General features: G+C 39.6%; 1 protein-coding gene across 2 annotated transcripts in view; it reads right to left on the bottom strand.

The window, feature by feature from the left end:
• Positions 1 to 5,673: 5,673 nt before the first annotated feature.
• Positions 5,674 to 22,761, bottom strand: part of LOC126336613 (uncharacterized) — an 80,358-nt gene continuing 63,270 nt past the window's right edge. For both annotated transcript variants that reach the window (XM_050000485.1, XM_050000484.1), the window contains exons 6-9: positions 17,957 to 18,154; positions 15,198 to 15,348; positions 13,864 to 14,045; positions 5,674 to 7,407 (exon numbers count right to left, since the gene is read on the bottom strand). In XM_050000485.1, the coding sequence (XP_049856442.1) occupies positions 7,289 to 7,407; positions 13,864 to 14,045; positions 15,198 to 15,348; positions 17,957 to 18,154 (650 nt within the window). In that variant the 3' untranslated portion in view covers positions 5,674 to 7,288. The remainder of the gene's footprint in view (positions 7,408 to 13,863; positions 14,046 to 15,197; positions 15,349 to 17,956; positions 18,155 to 22,761) is intronic.

The raw sequence follows: 22,761 nt of genomic DNA, 5'->3' as shown, positions 1-22,761 counted from the left end.
ACATCATTGTAGTTCCAGAATGAAATTTTCACTCTGCAGTGGTGTGTGCCTTAATCTGCCAGGAAGCTTCATGATTGTACTTCTCATGAAAAGTACCTGAGTTAAGTGTGCACTGTAATGTAACAGACTAAAACTCATTTATTGTACTGTACTGTATTGTCTGACCAATGAAGTATACAAAAAACTGTGTGATGTTGTTTATATTACTATTATGTGACAACATTTCACACTTATAAGTAGAATTCGTCATCATAAAAGTCACAATTTTTTAACGTTTTGTAATAGGGTATTTATGATGTTTTGACTGGCTCAAGTACTGGCAAGATTTTTGTGGTGAAGTTGTTTTCATGTAAAATTAACAAATATAAAGTTTTGGAAAGAGTCCTTAGTAATGTTGAGCCTGATTACTGTTTACTGATTGTAAACAGTCCTGTAGATAATGAAGTTTAAAAAAATTAAATGCAGTACATAATATGACTATAGCATTGAAACCTCTGCTGATCGTAGTAATAAATGTAATTGTCCACTGTAGCTGTAATTTGCGTATTTGTGTGATAACTGTTAAAGAGATGTATTCTACAAAATGTTGCATAAAAAGCAAATCTTGTTTAACTTTACTTGTTAAGAGTCAGTTCCTTTTTTAACACCATAAAGTCACTGTTGAATATTTGTGAATACATCATTTTTCATCATAAGATAATTATTTTAATAATACACTTCTAATTATAATTTTATGTAACATCAACTGTACTTGCACAGTTCAGATCAGTTAAATCAGTGAGTGGTAGCTGAAGTTATAATATGGTAGTATTTGTACCAGTTAATTTGTAAAATCAAGACTTGAAATTGGAATAATTTCATAAATGGAATCAAGGTTTGTCAACATTTGTAAATGAATCCACTGCATCTGAAGAAAACAAATGGATAGTCTTACACAAAAGTAGTCGGCCTATTAATTTTCATCAATGAACCCAGGGACTCTTTATTCAGCATCAAAGTTAAATATACACATTATCCTATTCTAACTACTAGCCAATCAAATATTGAATCTTGGTGAAACATACTGGGTTAATGTCCCAACAGTATCATATGCAAAGTAAAAATACTTTTGCAAAAAGTAAATAATAACTTTGCACTAAAACAATTGGTTAGTGACACTAGAATACCCAACCTGAAGCCGTAGATGAATGAATCAAGAAAGCGGGCAGTGTGACATTAGATGATTGGCAATTGGAATAGCTGATACTGTAGGAATATCAGAAGAAAGAGTATGGTGCATTTTACATTGTGAATTTAGTATGGAAGAGCTTTGTGCAACATGAGTGATTTGGTGAATACTGAACAAAAGCAAACACAGAAATAAATTGTCTAGCAGTACTGAGACAATTTTAAAAAGGATTGACTAATTTTGTGCACACACTATTTCATACAAGCAATGAAATAGCAATCAGAGCAGTGGGTGAAAGCTGGTAGCCTGTCACCAAAAAAGATAAATTTGTTTTCATCTGCGGGAAAAATTTTAACCAGGGCTTTCTGGAATGCTGAGGGGACTCTTCTTATTCATTATTTTTCAGGGGGTTATTCATTATTTTTCAGGGGGTTAAAGAAAAATTACAAATACTCCATGGTTCTTTTGTACATGCTAAATAAAAAAATATATGAAAACAGGCCCTACATTGCAAAGTAAAAAATAAACCTTGCTTGGAAGGTTGCACCTATCCATGAAGGTGCTGTAACAATGGTAAAACTGAGGGATTCAAGAAGGAAAGCGTGGAATAACCCCTGTGTGCACTATGTTTGGCAGCCTGTTACTTCCACTTATTCCCACATGTAAAAAAGCTTTTTGCTAAAAATTGTTAGAATGTTATTGGGTCATAGATGTGATTCGTTTTTACCTTTACTCTTCTTCCTCCTTTTTTGTGTTTTTCTAGAATTACTCTTCAGGGAGAGAAATACTTTAGACAGCAAAGATAAACTTCAAAGAGGATTACAGAAAATAAATGTATTTGTGACCTAAACAACCTTTCCATCAGAGTCTGACAGAGAAAATTTCACCTTGCCCTCATATTTGCGGTGTATAATACAAATCTCATTAACACATTAATCATAACTCTGATTTAAACTGATAAGCCAGAACATTATGATCACCAACCTACTATTGATATAAACCTGTCCTGGCAATAGCAGAGTCACCTGATGAGGAATGACTGCTAGTCACACACATGCATGGTGCAGGTTGTATCAGTGAGCGTGCTGTCCATGTGTAGAATGGGGAAGGTGCACGATCTATCTGAGTTTGACCGAGGGCATATTGTGGTGGCTCAGAGGCTCGGCAAGAGCATTTTGGAAAGTGCATGACTTTGGTGATCAAGGAGTGCTGTGGTGAGTGTCTTTGTGTGCTGTGGTGAGTGTCTTCAACACGTGGTGAAACCGAGGACAACCACCCCTCATCACAGATGTCGGATGTCGTAGGTTGAGCGGACTGGTAAAACAGAATAGGCAGTGAACTGTGGCACAACTAACATCAGACTTTAATGCTGAGCAGAGTACAAGTGTGTTTGAACACACAGTGCACCGAACATCCTAAAGCTGAGCATTCATGGGTAATGACCCATGCATATGCCAATATTAACATCATGATATTGATAACTATGACTGAAATGGGCACATGACCTTTGGCACTGGATGTTATTGCAGTGGCAGAGCATTGTATGATCTGATGAATCCCTCTCAATACCTACTTCATCACACTGATAGGAGGGCACAAATCCATCATCTTCCAGGGATACAGCTCCTTGACATCTGTACTGCATCACAGAGACAAGCTGGCACTGGCTCCATTATGCTCTGGAGAACTTTCACGTGGGCATGCATGGGTCCACTGGTGCTCATGCAAGGCACTATGATGGCCAAGGGGTATTGTTCACTGGCTGCAGACCATGTATTCCCCTTCATGACAATCATGTTTCACAATGACAGTGGTATTTTTCAACAAGATAATGTGCTATATCACAAGGTCAGGAATATGATGGAATAGTTTGAGGAACACAGTGGTGAATTCCAACTGATGTGCTGGATCACCAACTCACCAGATCTGAGCCCATTCGAACACATCTGAGATGTGATTGAAAGTTGCATCAGAGCTCATTGCCACCCTTTCCAGAATTTATGGGAATTAGGTTACTTGTATGTGCAGATGTGCTGCCAGCTCCCTCCAGCAACCTACAAAGGCCTCATGGCTTCCATGCCATAACGCATTGCCAATGTTATCCATACCAAAGCTGGACATACTGTTTATTAGGTGGGAGGTTATAATGTTCTGGCTGATCTGTGTATTGCATCAGTACAAATCTCAATACATGGTACATTAATAAGCATTTGAGAGTTTCAGAGCACATGTGGTGTAACTCCACTTTTCATTGAAAGCAAGTTACAGAGATATTCGTAAACAGAGAGACATCTACAGTTCAGAGCTATAAATACATATCTCTGAGGTTTTATCATTTGTGCAGAGAGTGCAGCACTGTGTGTGTGCTTTAACTGTTTCATGCCTTTGTTCAGAGCACAACCTATGTCCATGTGCATTAGAAGAAGATGGAATGTGAAGGTTCTTGTAGTGACCATATTATGGAGTATTGTTCAGAATATCCACCAGACAGTGAGGAAAATGTTCCTATGAATGATACTATGACATGTTATCCCCACACCAATAATAATTAATAATAATATATATCTAGCCAAAAAGTAAGATACTGTTTCTAACGTAACATGTCAAAGAGTGCTGCATTTTACCATTACATATACACCTGAACACAAGTGCAGTTTATAATAATTTCATATTGTGTGTACTATGAACATACAATAACTGCATTGTAGCACAGAACTACAGTATTTGACGTAATTTTATTTATCATACTTTTAGATTCTGAGGAAGTGCACAGGGGACATAAAATGACACGAACTCCCAATACACGGAAATGGAACATCTGTAAAAATAACAGGAACAGCAGGCAATTGTATATATCTCATAGTGGAAACAACGTCCCAGAAAAAATATTTGAGGACAAGGAGTGCAACTCCAGGATGGAATGTAATGCAAAAATTGAGACAAGTAATAGGAAAGAAATATTCAAAAATTTCTGGAAATTTGCAGACTACTCCAGACAGAAAGTGTATATTCGGGGTCTCATTCAGTCCAACTCAGTGCAAAGAAAATTCTTGAAGGATGGATCTTGTTCTCCAAAAGCAGTCATGTACAAATACTTTCTTAGGGTAGGAACTAATAGTATATAGGTGTGCAAAAAGTACTTCTTACATACACTGCAAATAAATGAAGGGAGATTATACAGGTGTCTAGGAAAGAAGGGGAGGAATTGTTTGCTGTCACTGATTCACAAGGAAGAAAAACACCTGGAAAAAAAATAGACAACAGCAGTGTTCAAGAATATATCAAGTTGTTTCCATCTTACCAGAGGCATTATACCACAAAGGATAATCCTGATCAATGATCCCAGAATGAGATTTTCACTCTGCAGTGGAGTGTGCGCTGATATGCAACTTCCTGGCAGATTAAAACTGTGTGCCCGACCGAGACTCGAACTCGGGACCTTTGCCTTTCGCGGGCAAGTGCTCTACCAACTGAGCTACCGAAGCACGACTCACGCCCGGTACTCACAGCTTTACTTCTGCCAGTATCCGTCTCCTACCTTCCAAACTTTACAGAAGCTCTCCTGCGAACCTTGCAGAACTAGCACTCCTGAAAGAAAGGATATTGCGGAGACATGGCTTAGCCACAGCCTGGGGGATGTGGCTAAGCCATGTCTCCGCAATATCCTTTCTTTCAGGAGTCCTAGTTCTGCAAGGTTCGCAGGAGAGCTTTTGTAAAGTTTGGAAGGTAGGAGACGGATACTGGCAGAAGTAAAGCTGTGAGTACCGGGCATGAGTCGTGCTTCGGTAGCTCAGTTGGTAGAGCACTTGCCCGCGAAAGGCAAAGGTCCCGAGTTGGAGTTTCGGTCGGGCACACAGTTTTAATCTGCCAGGAAGTTTCATATCAGCGCACACTCCGCTGCAGAGTGAAAATCTCATTTTGGAAAGATCCCCCAGGCTGTGGCTAAGCCATGTCTCCGCAATATCCTTTCTTTCAGGAGTGGTAGTTCTGCAAGGTTTGCAGGAGAGCTTCTGTAAAGTTTGGAAGGTAGGAGACGGATACTGGCAGAAGTAAAGCTGTGAGTACCGGGCGTGAGTCGTGCTTCGGTAGCTCAGTTGGTAGAGCACTTGCCCGCGAAAGGCAAAGGTCCCGAGTTCGAGTCTCGGTCGGGCACACAGTTTTAATCTGCCAGGAAGCTTCTGATCAATGATATCTCAGCCAAGACCTCACAGTGAGAAAAATGTATGAACACTATATTCAATGATGTAGGAACACTGGCAAAGAACTGGCTAAAGCATAATATTACTATCATGTTTTCAATTCAAAATTAAATTTACACTTCACCCCTCCATCCAAAGATACTTGTAAAATGTGCAATGAACTACAGTTGAAGATTGCAACAGAGGATGATGTACAAAAGAGACATAGGCTGCAAAATGAGGAAAACTGACACAGGCTGAAGAAGCTGATGAAACAAGACAGAAATGCAGTATCTAGTGACCACTATGTGTTTACATTTGACTTACAAAAGACACTGCCCTTTCCAAAACTGCAGATGTCTGTTGCCTACTATAAGAGAAATTTATATGTGTATAATCTGGGACGCCATTCTTAGATGACGGAAACAAATACATGTACATGTGGGATGAAACAGAAGGAGATCGGGGTTCCCAAGATGTTGTGTCCTGCATTGTGAAATACCTAAAGGAATATGCAAAGACATACAAAGTAATTACTGCATATTCTGATTCATGTACAGGGCAGAGCCATAATTGTAACGTGTGTTTCCTTGATGAAATTAGTGCAAGACCCAGATATGAAAGTGGAAGTAATAAACCACAAATTTACGATAACTGGCCATAGCTACCTGCCTAATGATGCAAACTTTGGTCTGATTGTATTAGCCAGTCACAAAAACAATATATTTACTCAGGTGGTGATTTGGTAGATATAATCCCGGGTGTAAAAAGAAAAAGACTTTCATTGTTCACATAATGAAGAACGATGACTTTGTGTCAACGAAGGAGCTACTAGACAGCCCCGTGATCAGGAAAAGGGCTACAGATGGGCATCCATTAAACAGGCTACAAGTCAGATGAATGCAATTTGAATGGGCAGTGCCATTTTCTATGGCGTTTAAATCAAGTTTCTGTCAAAGTGAAGAATTTCATGAGGTAGATTTTCGTAAGCACATGTTAGGCAGAGCTCTTCAAAGCCTTGCATCAGTGACACAAGGAAGACTTTACAAGACCAGGCAGTCTGTGACAACTGACAAGAAGAAGGATATTATGAGAAGGAAAGTTACTACTCACCATATAGCGGAGATGCTAAGTCACAGATAGGTACAACAAAAGAACCCTCACAATTAAAGCTCTACGTCAACAATAGACACATACACACACACACACACACACACACACACACACACACACACACACACACACACATGACTGCAGTCTCAGGCAACTGAAACCGCACTATCCAATTGGTTGAGACTGCAGTCATGTGCGTGAATTGTGTTTGCGTGAGGGTGAGCTGTGTTTGCGCGTGCGCGTGCGTGTGCATGTTTGTGTGTGTGTGTGTCTATTGTTGATTAAGGCCAAAGGCTTAAAGCTTTAATTGTGAGAGTCTTTTTGTTGTGCCTATCTGCAATTCGGCATCTACGCTATATGGTGAGTAGTAACTTTCCTTCTCCTAATTTTGTTACGTTCCATCCTGGATTTGCCATTATTTACAGAAGAAGGATATGCTTGATCTTCTAAAATTTTTTCCTCCTGTGTATCATGCATTATTCAAGAACTTGCCTATGAAGGTGTCTACTCAATGTTCAGACACCCAAGATCAGATTTTGGATGAGGAAAACGACAAGCCTGTATTTACACAATGTACTTGAAGTTACAGTGGATGACTGATAAGTGTTCAGTGCACAAACTAAGTAACTCCTTCCATTTTTGTTTAACAAGTCACTTCCTATGCACTTCCTGTATGACATTATGTTTTGTTGATATATTTAGAGAGACTTTAGTGATATTATCCAGTATTCATCAATACAAATAAATCATTAACATTAATAATTGTTTATACACTTCTTAATGAATGCTCCTCTTACTCAGAGCTATATTGTGTCCTGAACCCCTCATTTCACTGGCAGTTGTTCAGTATTTGATACTTTATCTTAAAGCCTCTCTCACTGCTGAGATAATCATTGAGTATGACACTGTCACTTCTGAAGATCACATACAGTGGCCCTGGGGATATTGCTGAAACATAAAATACATCATTTTACTTCCCATATCATTATGATACCTGATCATTGAGGAACAGGCATTACCATTGTTCCATACTTTAAGACTTAATGTCACATTCAGGGTAAGAAATTAGACTTCAGTAGTAGTTTGGAAGTTACTTGTGCAACTAAACCAACTTAAAAATATATATATATATATATAGTTATACTGTGAACAAACGCTGTAATGGAAATTTGTGATAAACTCCTAACATTGAAAAGACACTGTAGAAACCTCATATGCAGCCTACTATTGGTAAAGACCTGCATGGAATATAGACAGTGGAATAAAAAAGGAAACCTACTCACCAGTATTATGAAAAGGATAGATTGTTACTCACCATATAGAGGAGATGTTGAGTTGTAGACAGACACAGTGAAAAGACTGCTACACATTTAAGCTCTTAGTCAAAATGCCTTCTTCTGGAGTAGAAAATACACACATATTCACACGAACACAGCTCACACACACTGGACCACTGTCTCTGGCCACTGAGGCCAGACTGTGTACTGCAACTTTACCTGATGGGAGAAGCAATCTGTGGGTGGTAATGATAAGGGGGGGGGGGGGCTGGAGTGGAGGGATAGCAGGGTAAGGCTAGGAGAAGGTGTAGTGCTGCTTGTGGGAGTGTGCAGGGATATGGTGGGAACAGCTTAGAGCTGCTATGTGCAGTCAGTATGTTTGACAGGGAGAGGGTGAAGGGAGTGGAAAACAATAGAAACAGAGAAGGAGATAAGACTATTGTTGGAGGAACAGATGACTGTGTATTACTGGAGTGGGAGCAGCGAAGGGGATGTGTTGGTGAAAGACAGGGACTAGTGATGGTTGAGGCCAGGGGTACTATAAGAACATAGGATGTATTTCAAGGAGAGTTCTCAGCTGTGTAATTTGGAAATGCTGGTGCTGATAGGAAGGGTCCAGATGATGCTGGCTGTGAATCAGTCATTGAAGTGAAGTATGAGGGTGGTTTGAAAAGTCTTGGGAATGGAATAGAGAAAAAGTACTTACATCACTGAAACTTTTTTTACTTATCAATGTAGTCTCCTTGTAGATTAATGCATTTGGTCCAATGATGTTCCAGTGTCTTGATCCCATCTCGAAAATGAGTTTTCTCCAGGCTTGCAAAATAGTTGTCAACTCCTGCTATCAATTCTTCATTGGAACTGAATTTTCATTCACCAAGAAAAATTTTGAGTTTTGGGAAGAGATGGAACTCTTGATGGAGCCATGTCAGCTGAATAAGGTAGGTGTGGCAACAATTCATACCTTAGTTCGGGTAATTTTGCCATGGCGATGGCATGTTTTTGATCCAGTGTCAACAGTCGCGATACCCATCTTGCAGATAATTTTTTTCATTTTTAATTCTTCAGTTAAAATGTGGTATACTCTTTTAGATGACATCTGACAAGCATGAGCAATTTCACACACTTTTATTGGTGATCCTCCATGACCATTTTGTGCACTTTTGCAATGATTTCTGGAGTAGTGACACATCTTGGTCGACCACTGCGCAGATCACCATCTAAGCTTTCCCGACTAAATTTAAATTCATTTATCCACTTGGCAACAGTTGCATATGAAGAAGCAGAGTCTCCCAGTGTATTCTGCAAATCGGCACGAATGTCATTTGCTTTCATATCTTTCTTTATGAAGCACTAAATCACTGCTCGAATCTCGATGTTTCCCATCTTCGCAAATCACTACGCGGAAACAACAACAGAGCCATGTCACCACCACAGCTCTCTTCCAAGAGCACTGACGTGGCACATGTTTACAGGCAACAGTCCAATGAATATATTGTGAACAAATCGTTGCGCTAGCACTGACCTCTCGTGCTGATTCTGAGGACTTTGTACATTGTGCTGGGCTGCTTGCTCAGCAACTGAGTGGCACAACTGTCTCTTGATCACATTTTGTTAGCGGCCATTTATGTGGACAGACAGTATGTTGGTTGTCATGACCATGCAGAAAGGATGAAAATGGTTGCAACTTTATTTTATAGATCATATGACTGCTTTCACAGGTAGCCCTGCATTTGACAAGATAGGAGATGATTGTGACTGGACTGGAGCAGGTGATGGTGTTGTCTTTTCTATGTGGTGAGTAGCAATCAGTCCTTTTCATAATGTTGATTTTATTCCAACCTGGACTTTCCACTGATTGACTGTAGGCATGTAAACAAGAAACCAAATTCTGTATCTCAGATTTGAAACTTGCCTTCTTCCATAAATACACATCTAAAACAAATGTTTTAATAATACACTCCTGGAAATGGAAAAAAGAACATATTGACACCGGTGTGTCAGACCCACCATACTTGCTCCGGACACTGTGAGAGGGCTGTACAAGCAATGATCACACACACGGCACAGCGGACACACCAGGAACCGCGGTGTTGGCCGTCGAATGGCGCTAGCTGCGCAGCATTTGTGCACCGCTGCCGTCAGTGTCAGCCAGTTTGCCGTGGCATACGGAACTCCATCGCAGTCTTTAACACTGGTAGCATGCCACGACAGCGTGGACGTGAACCGTATGTGCAGTTGACGGACTTTGAGCGAGGGCATATAGTGGGCATGCGGGAGGCCGGGTGGACGTACCGCCGAATTGCTCAACATGTGGGGCGTGAGGTCTCCACAGTACATCGATGTTGTCGCCAGTGGTCGGCGGAAGGTGCACGTGCCCGTCGACCTGGGACCGGACCGCAGCAACGCATGGATACACGCCAAGACCGTAGGATCCTACGCAGTGCCGTAGGGGACCGCACCGCCACTTCCCAGCAAATTAGGGACACTGTTGCTCCTGGGGTATCGGCGAGGACCATTCGCAACCGTCTCCATGAAGCTGGGCTACGGTCCCGCACACCGTTAGGCCGTCTTCCGCTCATGCCCCAACATCGTGCAGCCCACCTCCAGTGGTGTCGCGACAGGCGTGAATGGAGTGACGAATGGAGACGTGTCGTCTTCAGTGATGAGAGTCGCTTCTGCCTTGGTGCCAATAATGGTCGTATGCGTGTTTGGCGCCGTGCAGGTGAATGCCACAATCAGGACTGCATACGACCGAGGCACACAGGGCCAAGACCCGGCATCATGGTGTGGGGAGCGATCTCCTACACTGGCCGTACACCTCTGGTGATCGTCGATGGGACACTGAATACTGCACAGCACATCCAAATCATCATCGATACCATTGTTCTACCATTCCTAGACCGGCAAGGGAACTTGCTGTTCGAACAGGACAATGCACGTCCGCATGTATCCCGTGCCACCCAACGTGCTCTAGAAGGTGTAAGTCAACTACCCTGGCCAGCAAGATCTCCGAATCTGTCCCCCATTGAGCATGTTTGGGACTGGATGAAGCGTCATCTTACGCGGTCTGCATGTCCAGCACGAACGCTAGTCCAACTGAGGCGCCAGGTGGAAATTGCATGGCAAGCCGTTCCACAGGACTACATCCAGCATCTCTACGATCGTCTCCATGGGAGAATAGCAGCCTGCATTGCTGCGAAAGGTGGATATACACTGTACTAGTGGCGACATTGTGCATGCTCTCTTGCCTGTGTCTATGTGCCTGTGGTTCTGTCAGTGTGATCATGTGATGTATCTGACCCCAGGAATGTGTCAATAAAGTTTCCCCTTCCTGGGACAATGAATTCACGGTGTTCTTATTTCAATTTCCAGGAGTGTATGTATCAAAAGGAATATCACTTGATAAAACTACAAAATTACAAAGAGCCAAATAGTTGTCCATTATCTGCCTTCACAATATGAAACTTCATTTCCATCAGTAGACTTATTTGTAATCTTTGTTTCCCCTCATCCTCAAAACAGTTTTTGTCCCCCTCATCCTGAAATCTGTGTGACGTTCTTCTTAACCTTCCCCCATTGTATTCCTGTCTCCTCCCCAAGGAAAATTATTAGCTTCAAATGCTAGTGTACTTTTATATGAATCTATCAGCTGTACTGGTATTTCACCTACTGAATGTAAGTACTGAGACAGCAAATCTGTCTCTCAGTTTCATATTGAAAAAATGTGTTGAAGTTTTTATTTTCTTAGTTATTAGCTGGACTTAGTCCATTGAACCTTAGACCACAGCATGCTGAGTTCAGCTATAGACACCTAACAGAAGTTGCTATCACCACTACCACATATAGGGTTGAAGTTGCAGCTGTGCCCCAAGATCAGCCAACATGTGAACCCCATACAGCTCACAAGGTATGAGCTAGGCTAGCCATCCTGACACATCTTGGCCCACATGACCCATAAGAAAGGTAATGAACACAATTTACAACTATGGTCCTTTTTACTTTAGGAGAGAATCCACTGGTTATATGACTTCAATCTGGATTTTCGACAGTCCAAGTGAGTGCTGCTACTTCATACTGAAGTGAGACCATTTTTACTCTTATGACATCAGTCTCATTGTTTATTTGATCTAATTTTTAAATAATTCCTGAAATGCAATTAGGGCTCATTTTCTCTGGTATCACATATTGCTACTATTGTTTAATGTGTTGTTAACAATGACAGAAATAGAAATGGAAAAATAGCTCCTGTGGAGAAGACTGGAGGAAAAGAGTTAACCATTTCATGGTTGAAGAACTCATCCTTATGTGTCATTTTGGGAAACAAGAGAAATATACATCAAAATTAGTGGAGAATAGTGTGAGACATCTTCTCACAAATGTGTTTCAGTTTCTTAATTGTTTCAATATCTCACTCAAGGTGCAGCAGTATGAATAAAGGTAAAGAGACATACAGGGTATTACAAAAAGGTATGACCAAACTTTCAGGAAACATTCCTCACACACAAAGAAAGAAAATATGTTATGTGAACATGTGTCCAGAAACGCTTACTTTCCATGTCAGAGCTCATTTTATTACTTCTCTTAAAATCACATTAATCATGGAATGGAAACACACAGCAACAGAATGTACTAGCATGATTTCAAACACTTTGTTACAGGAAATGTTCAAAATGTCCTCCGTTAGCGAGGATACATGCATCCACCCTTCGTCGCATCGAATCCCTGATGCGCTGATGCAGCCGTGGAGAATGGTGTATTGTATCACAGCTGTCCACAATACGAGCACAAAGAGCCTCTACATTTGGTACCGGGGTTGCATAGACAAGATCTCTCAAATGCCCCCGTGAATGAAAGTCAAGAGGGTTGAGGTCAGGAGAGCGTGGAGGCTATGGAATTGGTCCACCTCTACCAATCTATCGGTCACCGAATCTGTTGTTGAGAAGCGTACAAACACTTTGACTGAAATGTGCAGCAGGAGCTCCATCGTGCATGAACCACATGTTGTCTCGTACTTGTAAAGGCACATGTTCTAGCAGCACAGGAAGAGTATCCCATATGAAATCATGATAACATGCTCCATTGAGCGTAGGTGGAAGAACATGGGGCCCAATCAAGACATCACCAACAATGCCTGCCCAAACGTTCACAGAAAATCTGTGTTGATCACATGATTGCACAATGGCATGCGGATTCTCGTCAGCCCACACATGTTGATTGTGAAAATGTGATCACGTTGGAATGAAGCCCCATCCGTAAAGAGAACATTTGCACTGTAATGAGGATTGACACATTGTTGGATGAACCATTCGCAGAAGTATACCCATGGAGGCTGATCAGCTGCTGATAGTGCCTGCACAGGCTGTACATGGTACGAAAACAACTTGTTCTCCCGTAGCACTCTCCATACAGTGACGTGGCCAACGTTAGCTTGTACAGCAGCAACTTCTCTGACGCTGACACTAGGGTTATCGTCAGCTGCACAAAGAATTTCCTTGTCCATTGCAGGTGTCCTCATCGTTCTAGGTCTTCCCCGGTTGCGAGTCATAGGCTGGAATGTTCCATGCTCCCTAAGACACTGATCAATTGCTTCGAATGTCTTCCTGTCAGAACACCATTGTTCTGGAAATCTGTCTTGATACAAACGTACCACGCCACGGCTATTGCCCCGTGCTAATCCATACATCAAATGGGCACATGCCAACTCTGCATTTGTAAACATTGCACTGACTGCAAAACCACATTCGTGATGAACACTAACCTGTTGATGCTACATAATGATGTGCTTGATGCTAGTACAGTAGAGAAATGAGTTAAATGTCAACACAAGCACCGAAGTCAACATTACCTTCCTTCAATTGGGCCAACTGGTGGTAAATCAAGGAAGTACAGTACATACTGATGAAACTAAAATGAGCTCTAACATGGAAACTAAGCATTTCCGGACACATGTCCACATAACATCTTTTCTTTATTTGTGTGTGAGGAATGTTTCCTGAAAGTTTGGCCATACCTTTTTGTAACACCCTGTATAAGATACTAAAACTACTGATTGTGTTCTCTCCCATAACCAAACATGTAAATATTACAGTCTACAAAATCTTTATTTTATTCTAGTCATATATACCTGTAACAGAAATATTGGGATTCAATGATGTTCCACAATACTTGTCAGCTTGTCTTCTGTCACTGGTCTTGCCATTAGGAATGAAAAGGTAATCAGAAACACTGTAAGAATCACAATGATGATCTGTTTCACTGCCACCTTGTCTGTGGTATGAACCAACTTCAAATTTCTCAGCTATATGCCTGCAATAGAATGCAATGTATTGCATATTTACATTTCTGAGTAGACTGTTTCAAAAATATTTTCCACATGAATGCAAATAATCAATAAGTACAATATACATGATATAATAAAGATCAGGAGAATAATAAGTATTATCTTTTTAACTAAAATAAAGGCCAGTCAATCAATATTTGCCTCTTCCCCCAGCAGAACAACAGCAGAGGTTATATTAGTCTTTATGATCTTTATTACAGCTGCCAAGTATCTCAGTGCACTTTGTGCTGAGTTGCAGAAGACAGTGCACCTCTGCATAAAAAATGCTCTTGCCCCTCCATTGGAAAAAAGAATGAGTGAAAGACTTTCGCAGCTGTGTATTATACCTTGAGTCCAGCTCCACTAACAGTTTCCCATGTCACATCCTCCTGTGCTTCTAATACTCCAACTAAACTAAATAATGAACCACTTAGGACCATGTCCTCCATTAAATAATAGAAATTTGAACTGGAACTTCTGAAGCAAATCCTAGTGAGAGTTTCTGTTGTAGACTGAAATGTGGACTTCCTACCATGTTTTATGTTTTCGCCCATACACTGTATTCAACATAATCAATCACTGCAGTCAAGTAATCTCTGGGGGAGGGGATGATACACACTCGTGTGTCCAAAAGGAAATAATCTCTGATCTGTATCAAATGCAAATGTAATAACTTGGAAAATGTAATAACTTGGAGTTTTTGGACTATGGGCTTTTGCATGCAAAGCAATTGGAAGACTTGATATTACTATGATTACTGCATTACATTGCTAACTGTAATTACAAAATAAACTGAAATTTTAATTTAAAAGTTTCTGTGAAGATACTCTTCAACAGCGTAGATGTAGTTGCCCAAAATAAAGTTCTTTAACTCTCGAAAAGTGTTGAATACAATGTATCTGATCCTATGAAGTTCTTTGTAGACGTGGAGAATCCCTTGAAGTGTTTTATTCATTAGTTTAGTTTCCTTCATGTGTACAAGTACTTTTGCAACAAAACTTTTTGCAGTCTTTTGTAATTCAGAAATTGAATAAATCATCAATTTAGAGCCTAACAAATACTGTTTTCCAAAAGAAATCTAAGGTTAGTTTTGATTAGAGCTAAGAACAAGATGTGTTTGTACTATGCTGTTTACTTACATTATTCCACAAGCATCTGAAGGTCTATGGAAGCATATTGCATAGTTCATATCAGCAGTGTATTGTTGTTTGATTTCTTCTTCGCTATTGAAGTTAAAGGTCTGATAGTTTCCAGAACGCTCAGTGTAATACTGTAGACAGCCAGGTGGCGCTAAAAAAATGAACACCACTCCATACCAGACTGAATTTTCTGAAACACTTAACTTCCATTAGCTAATGAAGTAAACTACATGTAACAGATGTACAGAGGCATTCACAGTTTAAATGTTCATTCAGAACCTATGTATACCATAAGAACTGTAAGAGAAAGGAAAGCTTTCATTGACGTTTCACCAAATTATCTGTAACTAATACTTGAGTATAAAACTTGCTGTAGGGGTCAAAAATGGAAGCACATAAAAAGCAATAATTATCAAAACAAATAAAAGTAAAAGGTACAATTCTTTTGTGAGAGTGACAATATAGGCTACATATGAATTATATTAACTCCTTAACTTAACAATTTTTCTGTACAAGTGGGTACAAAAATTTCCAGTTTTTTTATTGCTTAGTCGTAAATTTTATTGTGATTATACGTTATTCCAAACAGTAGTTTGACAAATTACTGACTTAAAGGGTAATTAGAGAATGTTGAAAAATACTATATTAAAACCCCAAATACACTAATTTTGAAGATTATTCCTTCCTGTGTTCCTGCGCCCAGTCATCCTGATTTAGGTTTTCCGTGGTTTCCCTAAATCACTTCAGGCAAATGCCGGGATGGTTCCTTTGAAAGGGCATGGCTGACTTCCTTCCCCATCCTTCCCTAATCTGATGAGACCGATGACCTCACTGTTTGGTCTCTTCCCCTGAAATCAACCCAACCCAACCCATCCCCAACCCATTCCTGTGTTGTTTAGCTGTCATCTTCTCAATCACTGTCACAGGAAAAGCATTTTTGCTCCTTTACATTTCTTGTATAAGTTGAATGGATTCTAAAGAGCTGGTTCAAGTAGATAGAAAAATATTTTTGTAGTCTTTTTTCCCTCTTTTCCGTGTTACTGGATTGTCTGGGCAACTTTATTCACTCCTCCCATCATTGTGTCGTTATGTGATATGACTGTTGCTGGTTTTATTACCTGTTTACCACTTATATTTACATTTTGCATTTCTGCATTGTGGATAGTCTCAAAATACACACATCAGGCTTGTCTTACCACCTCATTGCTGTACATTTACTCCTCTGAAATGTAACAATATTTCTCGTCTTCAATTTCTCTCTGCAAAAGTTTGGTGGCATATCTTTTCTAGAAGGTCACACAGTGCCATATATATCTGTTTTCTTTGCAATAAGGAGATCTGATAGTTGTGGAGAGGTGTAGAAATTGTTGACTGTAAGGCAGCCTTCGTTGAGAAGGGATTTATTAGTGTCAATACTATTTGAGGTGACTATGGCAGATCTTTATATTCATCATCAAATGTTACCATATACACCTGTATATATAATCACAGACCATAAGTAGCCAGACTTGGACTTACATAACATGCATGTTATTATTCTAAATCTTGCTGTCTTTAGAGGTAGATACTGAACTCGACACAATCTTCCCTTATATAATATAAGACTGTCATCTGTAATGACATCAGTCTCAGGAATACAAATAATTTTGGATTTCTTATTGATGTGTTTTAAAATGGTCCAGATTTTATTTAGCTTTAGCTAGCAGAGTCATGCCTTGAATTGTCTGAAAAATGAAGGCATTTGTTTAGTGTCCAAAGTAGCTAAGTAACTGGCAAAATATTAGAGTTGCAAGTAGTAGATGTTCACACCAATACATCTGGTAGCTTGATTTCTTATAATGCTGTGTAACAGTATTATACTAAAGAAGATTCTTATTTCATCACTTTTTTTTGTCAAGCAGCCAGCAACATTCTTATCTTGAATGTATCTTTTAGTCTCAAAGACTACAATATTCACTAACTCAAAGTCAATTATTTTACTTACCTATTCCACCATATTTCAAAAGCCATTTGGTATGAAGGCACCCCAGTAAATGGAAATCTTGGAGGTGCAGGAGGCAATTCTGCATTCATGTCTATTTCATACTATTTTCTGATGTTGGAAAAATTAACATCTCTTGAATAATTTTCTTGATCTGTTATCACTTCACTAACACTATTAGTGTCTAAAATATCACTTTCTTATCCACTAAATTCCATATCAAACTCTTGATGATTCTCCATAACAAAAAATGAAGGGGAAGAGCAATCAGATTATAATATATTTACACAGTGCGAACAAGTAGAAACTAGAATCTCTCCTCCTCTAACCTCAACTGCAGCTAGCCAATAGAGGGCTTCAAGAATCTGTGAAACTGACCAAAGTAGCATTGTTGTGCTCTGTTGTGGCCACATTTGAAGTAACTCACTGCAACAACTTTTCTTAAGGGATTTAAATTTCTAAACAGTGTTTTGTCAAGATAGACAAATATTCCCAGGCTTTTAGTAATTGTAAAAATTAAAATCCCAAGTATTCTTAGGCTTTGCAGTTAAGGGGTTAATAGCAAGAGTTCAAAAACAAAAATCAAATTAAAAAAATAGTACATATTTAAGTGAAGAATTTCAACATCTTTCTTTTCTAAATAGTACATATCTAAATGAAGAACTTCAATATCTTTCTTCCTTGAGAAAAATATACCTGGACTGCGCTAAAAATTCCAATTATTTATGGAAGCAATTATGAATAAAATGTATATACAATGTTATAAGTGTAATCTTACCTAGACTGTTGAAATCTGTATATAAAGGGGCTACTCGTTTCTGTCCTGACAAGACATATTGTTGTGGGACACACTCAAGTTGTGTAACACGAATCCTCCAGGCAGGATGAAAGAGAGAATCATGCAGATTGCGGTCTGCTAGATGGAAACTCAAGGTAACTGAGTTCACTCCTTGAGAGGCATTCACTGGCACATAAACTGCACAGAAAACAATTACTGAATATGAATAAAAAACACATAACTGTAACTATGTAATGATAGTGTAGTGTACAAAGATCATGACAATGTCCTCCAGAGATGGGAAGAATATCTAAAACAGCTATATGACACAGATCACAAACCATAAACTCTGGAACTTGAATCACTCAACAGTGTAAGTGATGACGAGAAAGGAACAACCGTCAAGATGGAAGAAGTAAAGTCTGCCATAGCTGCAATGAAAAATGGCAAAGCAGTAGGTACAGATGTAATAAAATATGTGACAGTGGTGAATGGCCTGAGGACTTTCTGACAACAGTAATGATTCCATTAACAAAAAAACAAGGAACCAAGAAATGCAGTGAGCACTGGACTGTCAGCCTCATTTCACATGCAGCCAAAGTGTGGTTAAGAATAATTAATAAGAGACTTGAAAAAGTAATGGAGCAGAATCATGGTGAGGAGCAGTTTGGCTTCAGATGGAATACGGGCACCAGAGATGCAGTCCACTCCCGGTAGCTGAGTGGTCAGCACAACAGACTGTCAATCCCAAGCATCTGGGTTCGATTCCCGGCTATGTCGGAGATTTTCTCCACTCAGGGACTGGGAGTGTGTTGTCCTGATCATCATCATTTCATCTCCATTGAGACGCAAGTCACCGAACTGGCATCAAATCGAAAGACTTGCACCAGTGAACTTTCTACCAGACGGGAAGCCCTAGTCACACCAGAGATGCAATAGGGCTCCAACAAATCTGGGGAGAAAGGTTTATTGAAAAAGGAAGAGACCTCTATATGTGCTTCATTGATCTAGAAAGGCATTTGACAATGTGGCTTGGGACAAGCTGGTGACTATAATGAGGGAAAAGAGAATGGACTGGAAAACCAGAAGACTTGCAAACTCATTATATCTGAATCAAAAAGCCTCAGTTAAAGTGAGAGGAGGAAGTACAAACTAGATTGGACTAGGAAAAGGAGTAAGACAAGGATGTTGTCTATTACCTACTCTTTTCAACCCCTATTTGGAAAATATGATTGAGCAATACTCATTAGATGACACAGGGGTAGAAATTGGAGGAAGAAGAGTAGGTGTCTGCCTGAGATTTGCTGATGACATGGTCCTTCTAGCCACAGGGGAAAAAGAATTATGGGATTTAGTGGACACCATTGAACCTAATGTAAAAAATTGTGGAATGAAAATTAACACAAAGAAAACAAAAGTATTGGCACTAGGAGGAAATAAAGAAATAAAAATTATCTTGAATGGAGAAATATTAGAACAGGTGCAAAATTTTAAGTACTGTGGAAGCAGGATAGACACCAACTGGAAGTGCAGCACAAAAATCAAAACAAGGAAAGCAATGGCAAAAGAGGCATTTTATAAGAAAAGGAGAATTTTCTGCAGCATCCTGGACAGAGGACTGAGGAAAAGACTCATAAAATGTTTTGTATGGAGTGTTCTTCTGTATGGCACTGAAACATGAACTTTGAGGAAGAAAGACAGAGAAAGGCTGGAGGCTTTTGAGATGTGGAAATGGTGGAGGATGGAAAGAATAAGTTGGATGGACAGAGTAAAAAATGGAGAGGTACTAACTGAGAAGAGTGGGAGAGAAAAGACAGTTACTAGAAAAATAAACTGGACTGGGCATATATTAAGAAAGACTGACAGACTGATCAAAACTGTTTTAGAAGGTTATGTAGAAGAGAAAAGGGCTCAAGGAAGAAAGAGATTTCAGATACTGGATAACATGATGGACAGTACAACATACAGCAGCCTTAAGAAGGAAGCAATGGATCGCAGAAACTGGAGAGGCAAAGGACCTGCTAATATAGCAGAAAACTGATGATAATGAATGCAATACGTTTAACATCCTCTGGGTCTTTCAAAATATGAAAAGTGCATGTTCTAGAAAAACCCTGAAGATGATAGCTAATGAGCTACTTTTGAAACTGTAACTGATTAATAGATATAAGAAGGAAAAAAAGAAGCTTTCAGAAGTCTGAGTAGAACTGGCTTCATCAAAGAATGGTGACTTTATTAAGTAAATACTATATAAAGGGTCAGAAAACACTTTGACTCAAGTAAATCTGTTGGGTATGCAATCTATGTACAAAATGCTTGAAAACACACACACACACACACACACACACACACACACACACACACACACACACAAATGCAAAATGTTCATACACATGCCACATTGTCTCCCTTTTACCATGTTTCTCCAAATTTCTGGAGAAGCTTGTGCATAAGATAATTGTTGATCACCGGAATGTCCACAGGGCACTTAATCATTGTCAGTTCAATTTCCAAACAGGAATATTAACTGATGACGCTATATTTTCCTTTACAAATAATATTTTAGAAGTACTTAACAATAGATTAGCTTCAGTTGGGAAATTTTGTGATCTAACCGAGGCTTTCAACTATGTTAATCATGAAATCCTCCTTACAAAAGCAGTCTTTTATGGCTTAATTGACGAAGAAATGTGGCTTCAATCATACATGACTCACAGAAAACAGAGCGTATCACTTGATCTTGGAGATGGTACAATAGCTTCATCCAACTGGAAAACAGTAATTACAGGAGTGCCGCAATGTTCTGTATGGGCCCCTTGCTCTTTCTTATTTTTATTAATGACATTCCACTATGTACAAAAGGTATAAGCAAATTTATTCTCTTTGCAGATGATACTTTAGTTAAAAAATGTCAGACAGCAACCTTTTAGCATCTGTCAGCTATGTCTTCTCTGATATCCAAAAGTGGTTCAGTTCCAATGGCCTAACTTTAAATGTTAAAAAAATAGTAAATTAATTTTCATGTGTCTCAGAAAGTTCATGAAAACATAAGATTAAAATACAATGATCAAGACATACACCAAGTATATTCTTCAAAATTTTTAGGTTTTCTCATTCACTATAAATTAAATTGGTCTTGCCTTATTCTGAATTTGACAGAATTAATGCACTATGTGTCATAGCATCAGCCATGCTGTTAAAGCTGCTTATTTTGGTTATTTTGGTTATTTTCGTTCGTTGTTGTCCTATGGCATTATATTTTGGGGTAACAACTCAATGACAAAAAAGTATTTGTTGCTTAGAAAAGTGGAATCTGAATCCTGTGCAGAGTTCATAGAAATCATTCGTACAGAAATCTTTTTAAAAAACATAAAATATTATCTGCAAACTCAGAGTGTATACTTCCCCTTATATGCTTTGTAATTAAGAACAACTCCATGTATAAAACCAATAGTGTATGTCATGATAGTGATAAAAGATCGAAACACAGCTTATATACTGTCAGTAAAACTTAAGTCTTGTGCTGAAGGCGATACATTAATCAAGCACAAAGGTATTTCGTATATGACCTGATTGCTTCTGCATAGGAAATTCCTGTGACAGAACTGCAGTTCATGACATGGAATGAACATATAGACAGCTGTTGCATTTGCAGGGAAATAACCTGTTGAGTATGGGGTTGTTATCAGGAGTTACAACAGACAGGCACAGATTGGGTGAGCAGTGGAATATTACTGTGTTCTAGTCCTTGCACCAAGATACAATTCTAGTCCAGCAGCTGACTTTTTGTGAGGTATGCTCTCAGCACATTGCCACCAACATGGTGTCTCATGGAAATCACCCCCATTCAGCTAACAAGGCTATCACTGAGGTGAGCTCTCAGCACACTGCCAACAACATGATGCCTTGTGGAAGTCACCCCCATTCAGTTAGCAAGGTTATCACAAACTCTTATACCTTCTCTCAGTATACTAGCCAATAAAACCACTCAATTTGAATAAAATAGTTTCCCTTTAATGTTGAATGAATATCCTTCAGCTAGCATGTGTTGTGACTAAACGATTTCATTGATTGGTTCTTGTGCCTGATGTGTATGTGTCATTATTCTTCAAGCCGTGTTTATATACTGCAGCCTATTTTCACACTCAGTGCCGCATTCATCAAGTGGCCATTCATCCTGGCAGACAACACACCAATATAAAAAGCTGTGCAATGATTGCAGCAGAACTGGTATGTGAAATGGTTGCTTTCACAGGTGTCCCTGCCTCTGATAGGACAGCTTAAGCCTATGACTGGATTGGAATAGGAAGTACTGGGTGGATGGATTGTGTAGGTCATGCACCTGGGTCTTCCACAAGGATACGATCTCTGCAATGAGGGGTTGGGGTTGAGAGCAGTATAGGGACAGACTGGCATGTCGGTTGCATGGGTGATGGATATTGTTTGGGATGTTCCTCATTTCAGAGCATTATGGTAGATAATTAAAGCCCTGATGAAGGATGTGGTTCAGTTGTTCCAGTCCGGGGGTGGTAATGGGTGACAAAGGGGGCACTTTGTAATTGGATGGTGGGAGGATTGGGGTTGGGTATGTGGCACATGATATTTGTTTGTGGATTAGGTTTGGGGATAGTGCCTGTCTGTGAAGGCCTCTGTGAGATATTCAGCATACTGGGCAAGGAAGTCATTGTCACTGCAGATACCCCATCCTCAGGTGGGCACGCTGTATGGGAGAGATTTTTTGCCATGGAAGGGATGGAAACTGTTACAATGCAGGTAATGTTGGTGGTTGGTGTGTTTAATATGGA

Source organism: Schistocerca gregaria, chromosome 2 (assembly GCF_023897955.1).
Source record: "Schistocerca gregaria isolate iqSchGreg1 chromosome 2, iqSchGreg1.2, whole genome shotgun sequence".
NCBI lineage: Eukaryota > Metazoa > Arthropoda > Insecta > Orthoptera > Acrididae > Schistocerca > Schistocerca gregaria.
This window is presented reverse-complemented; position numbering and strand designations above follow the sequence as displayed.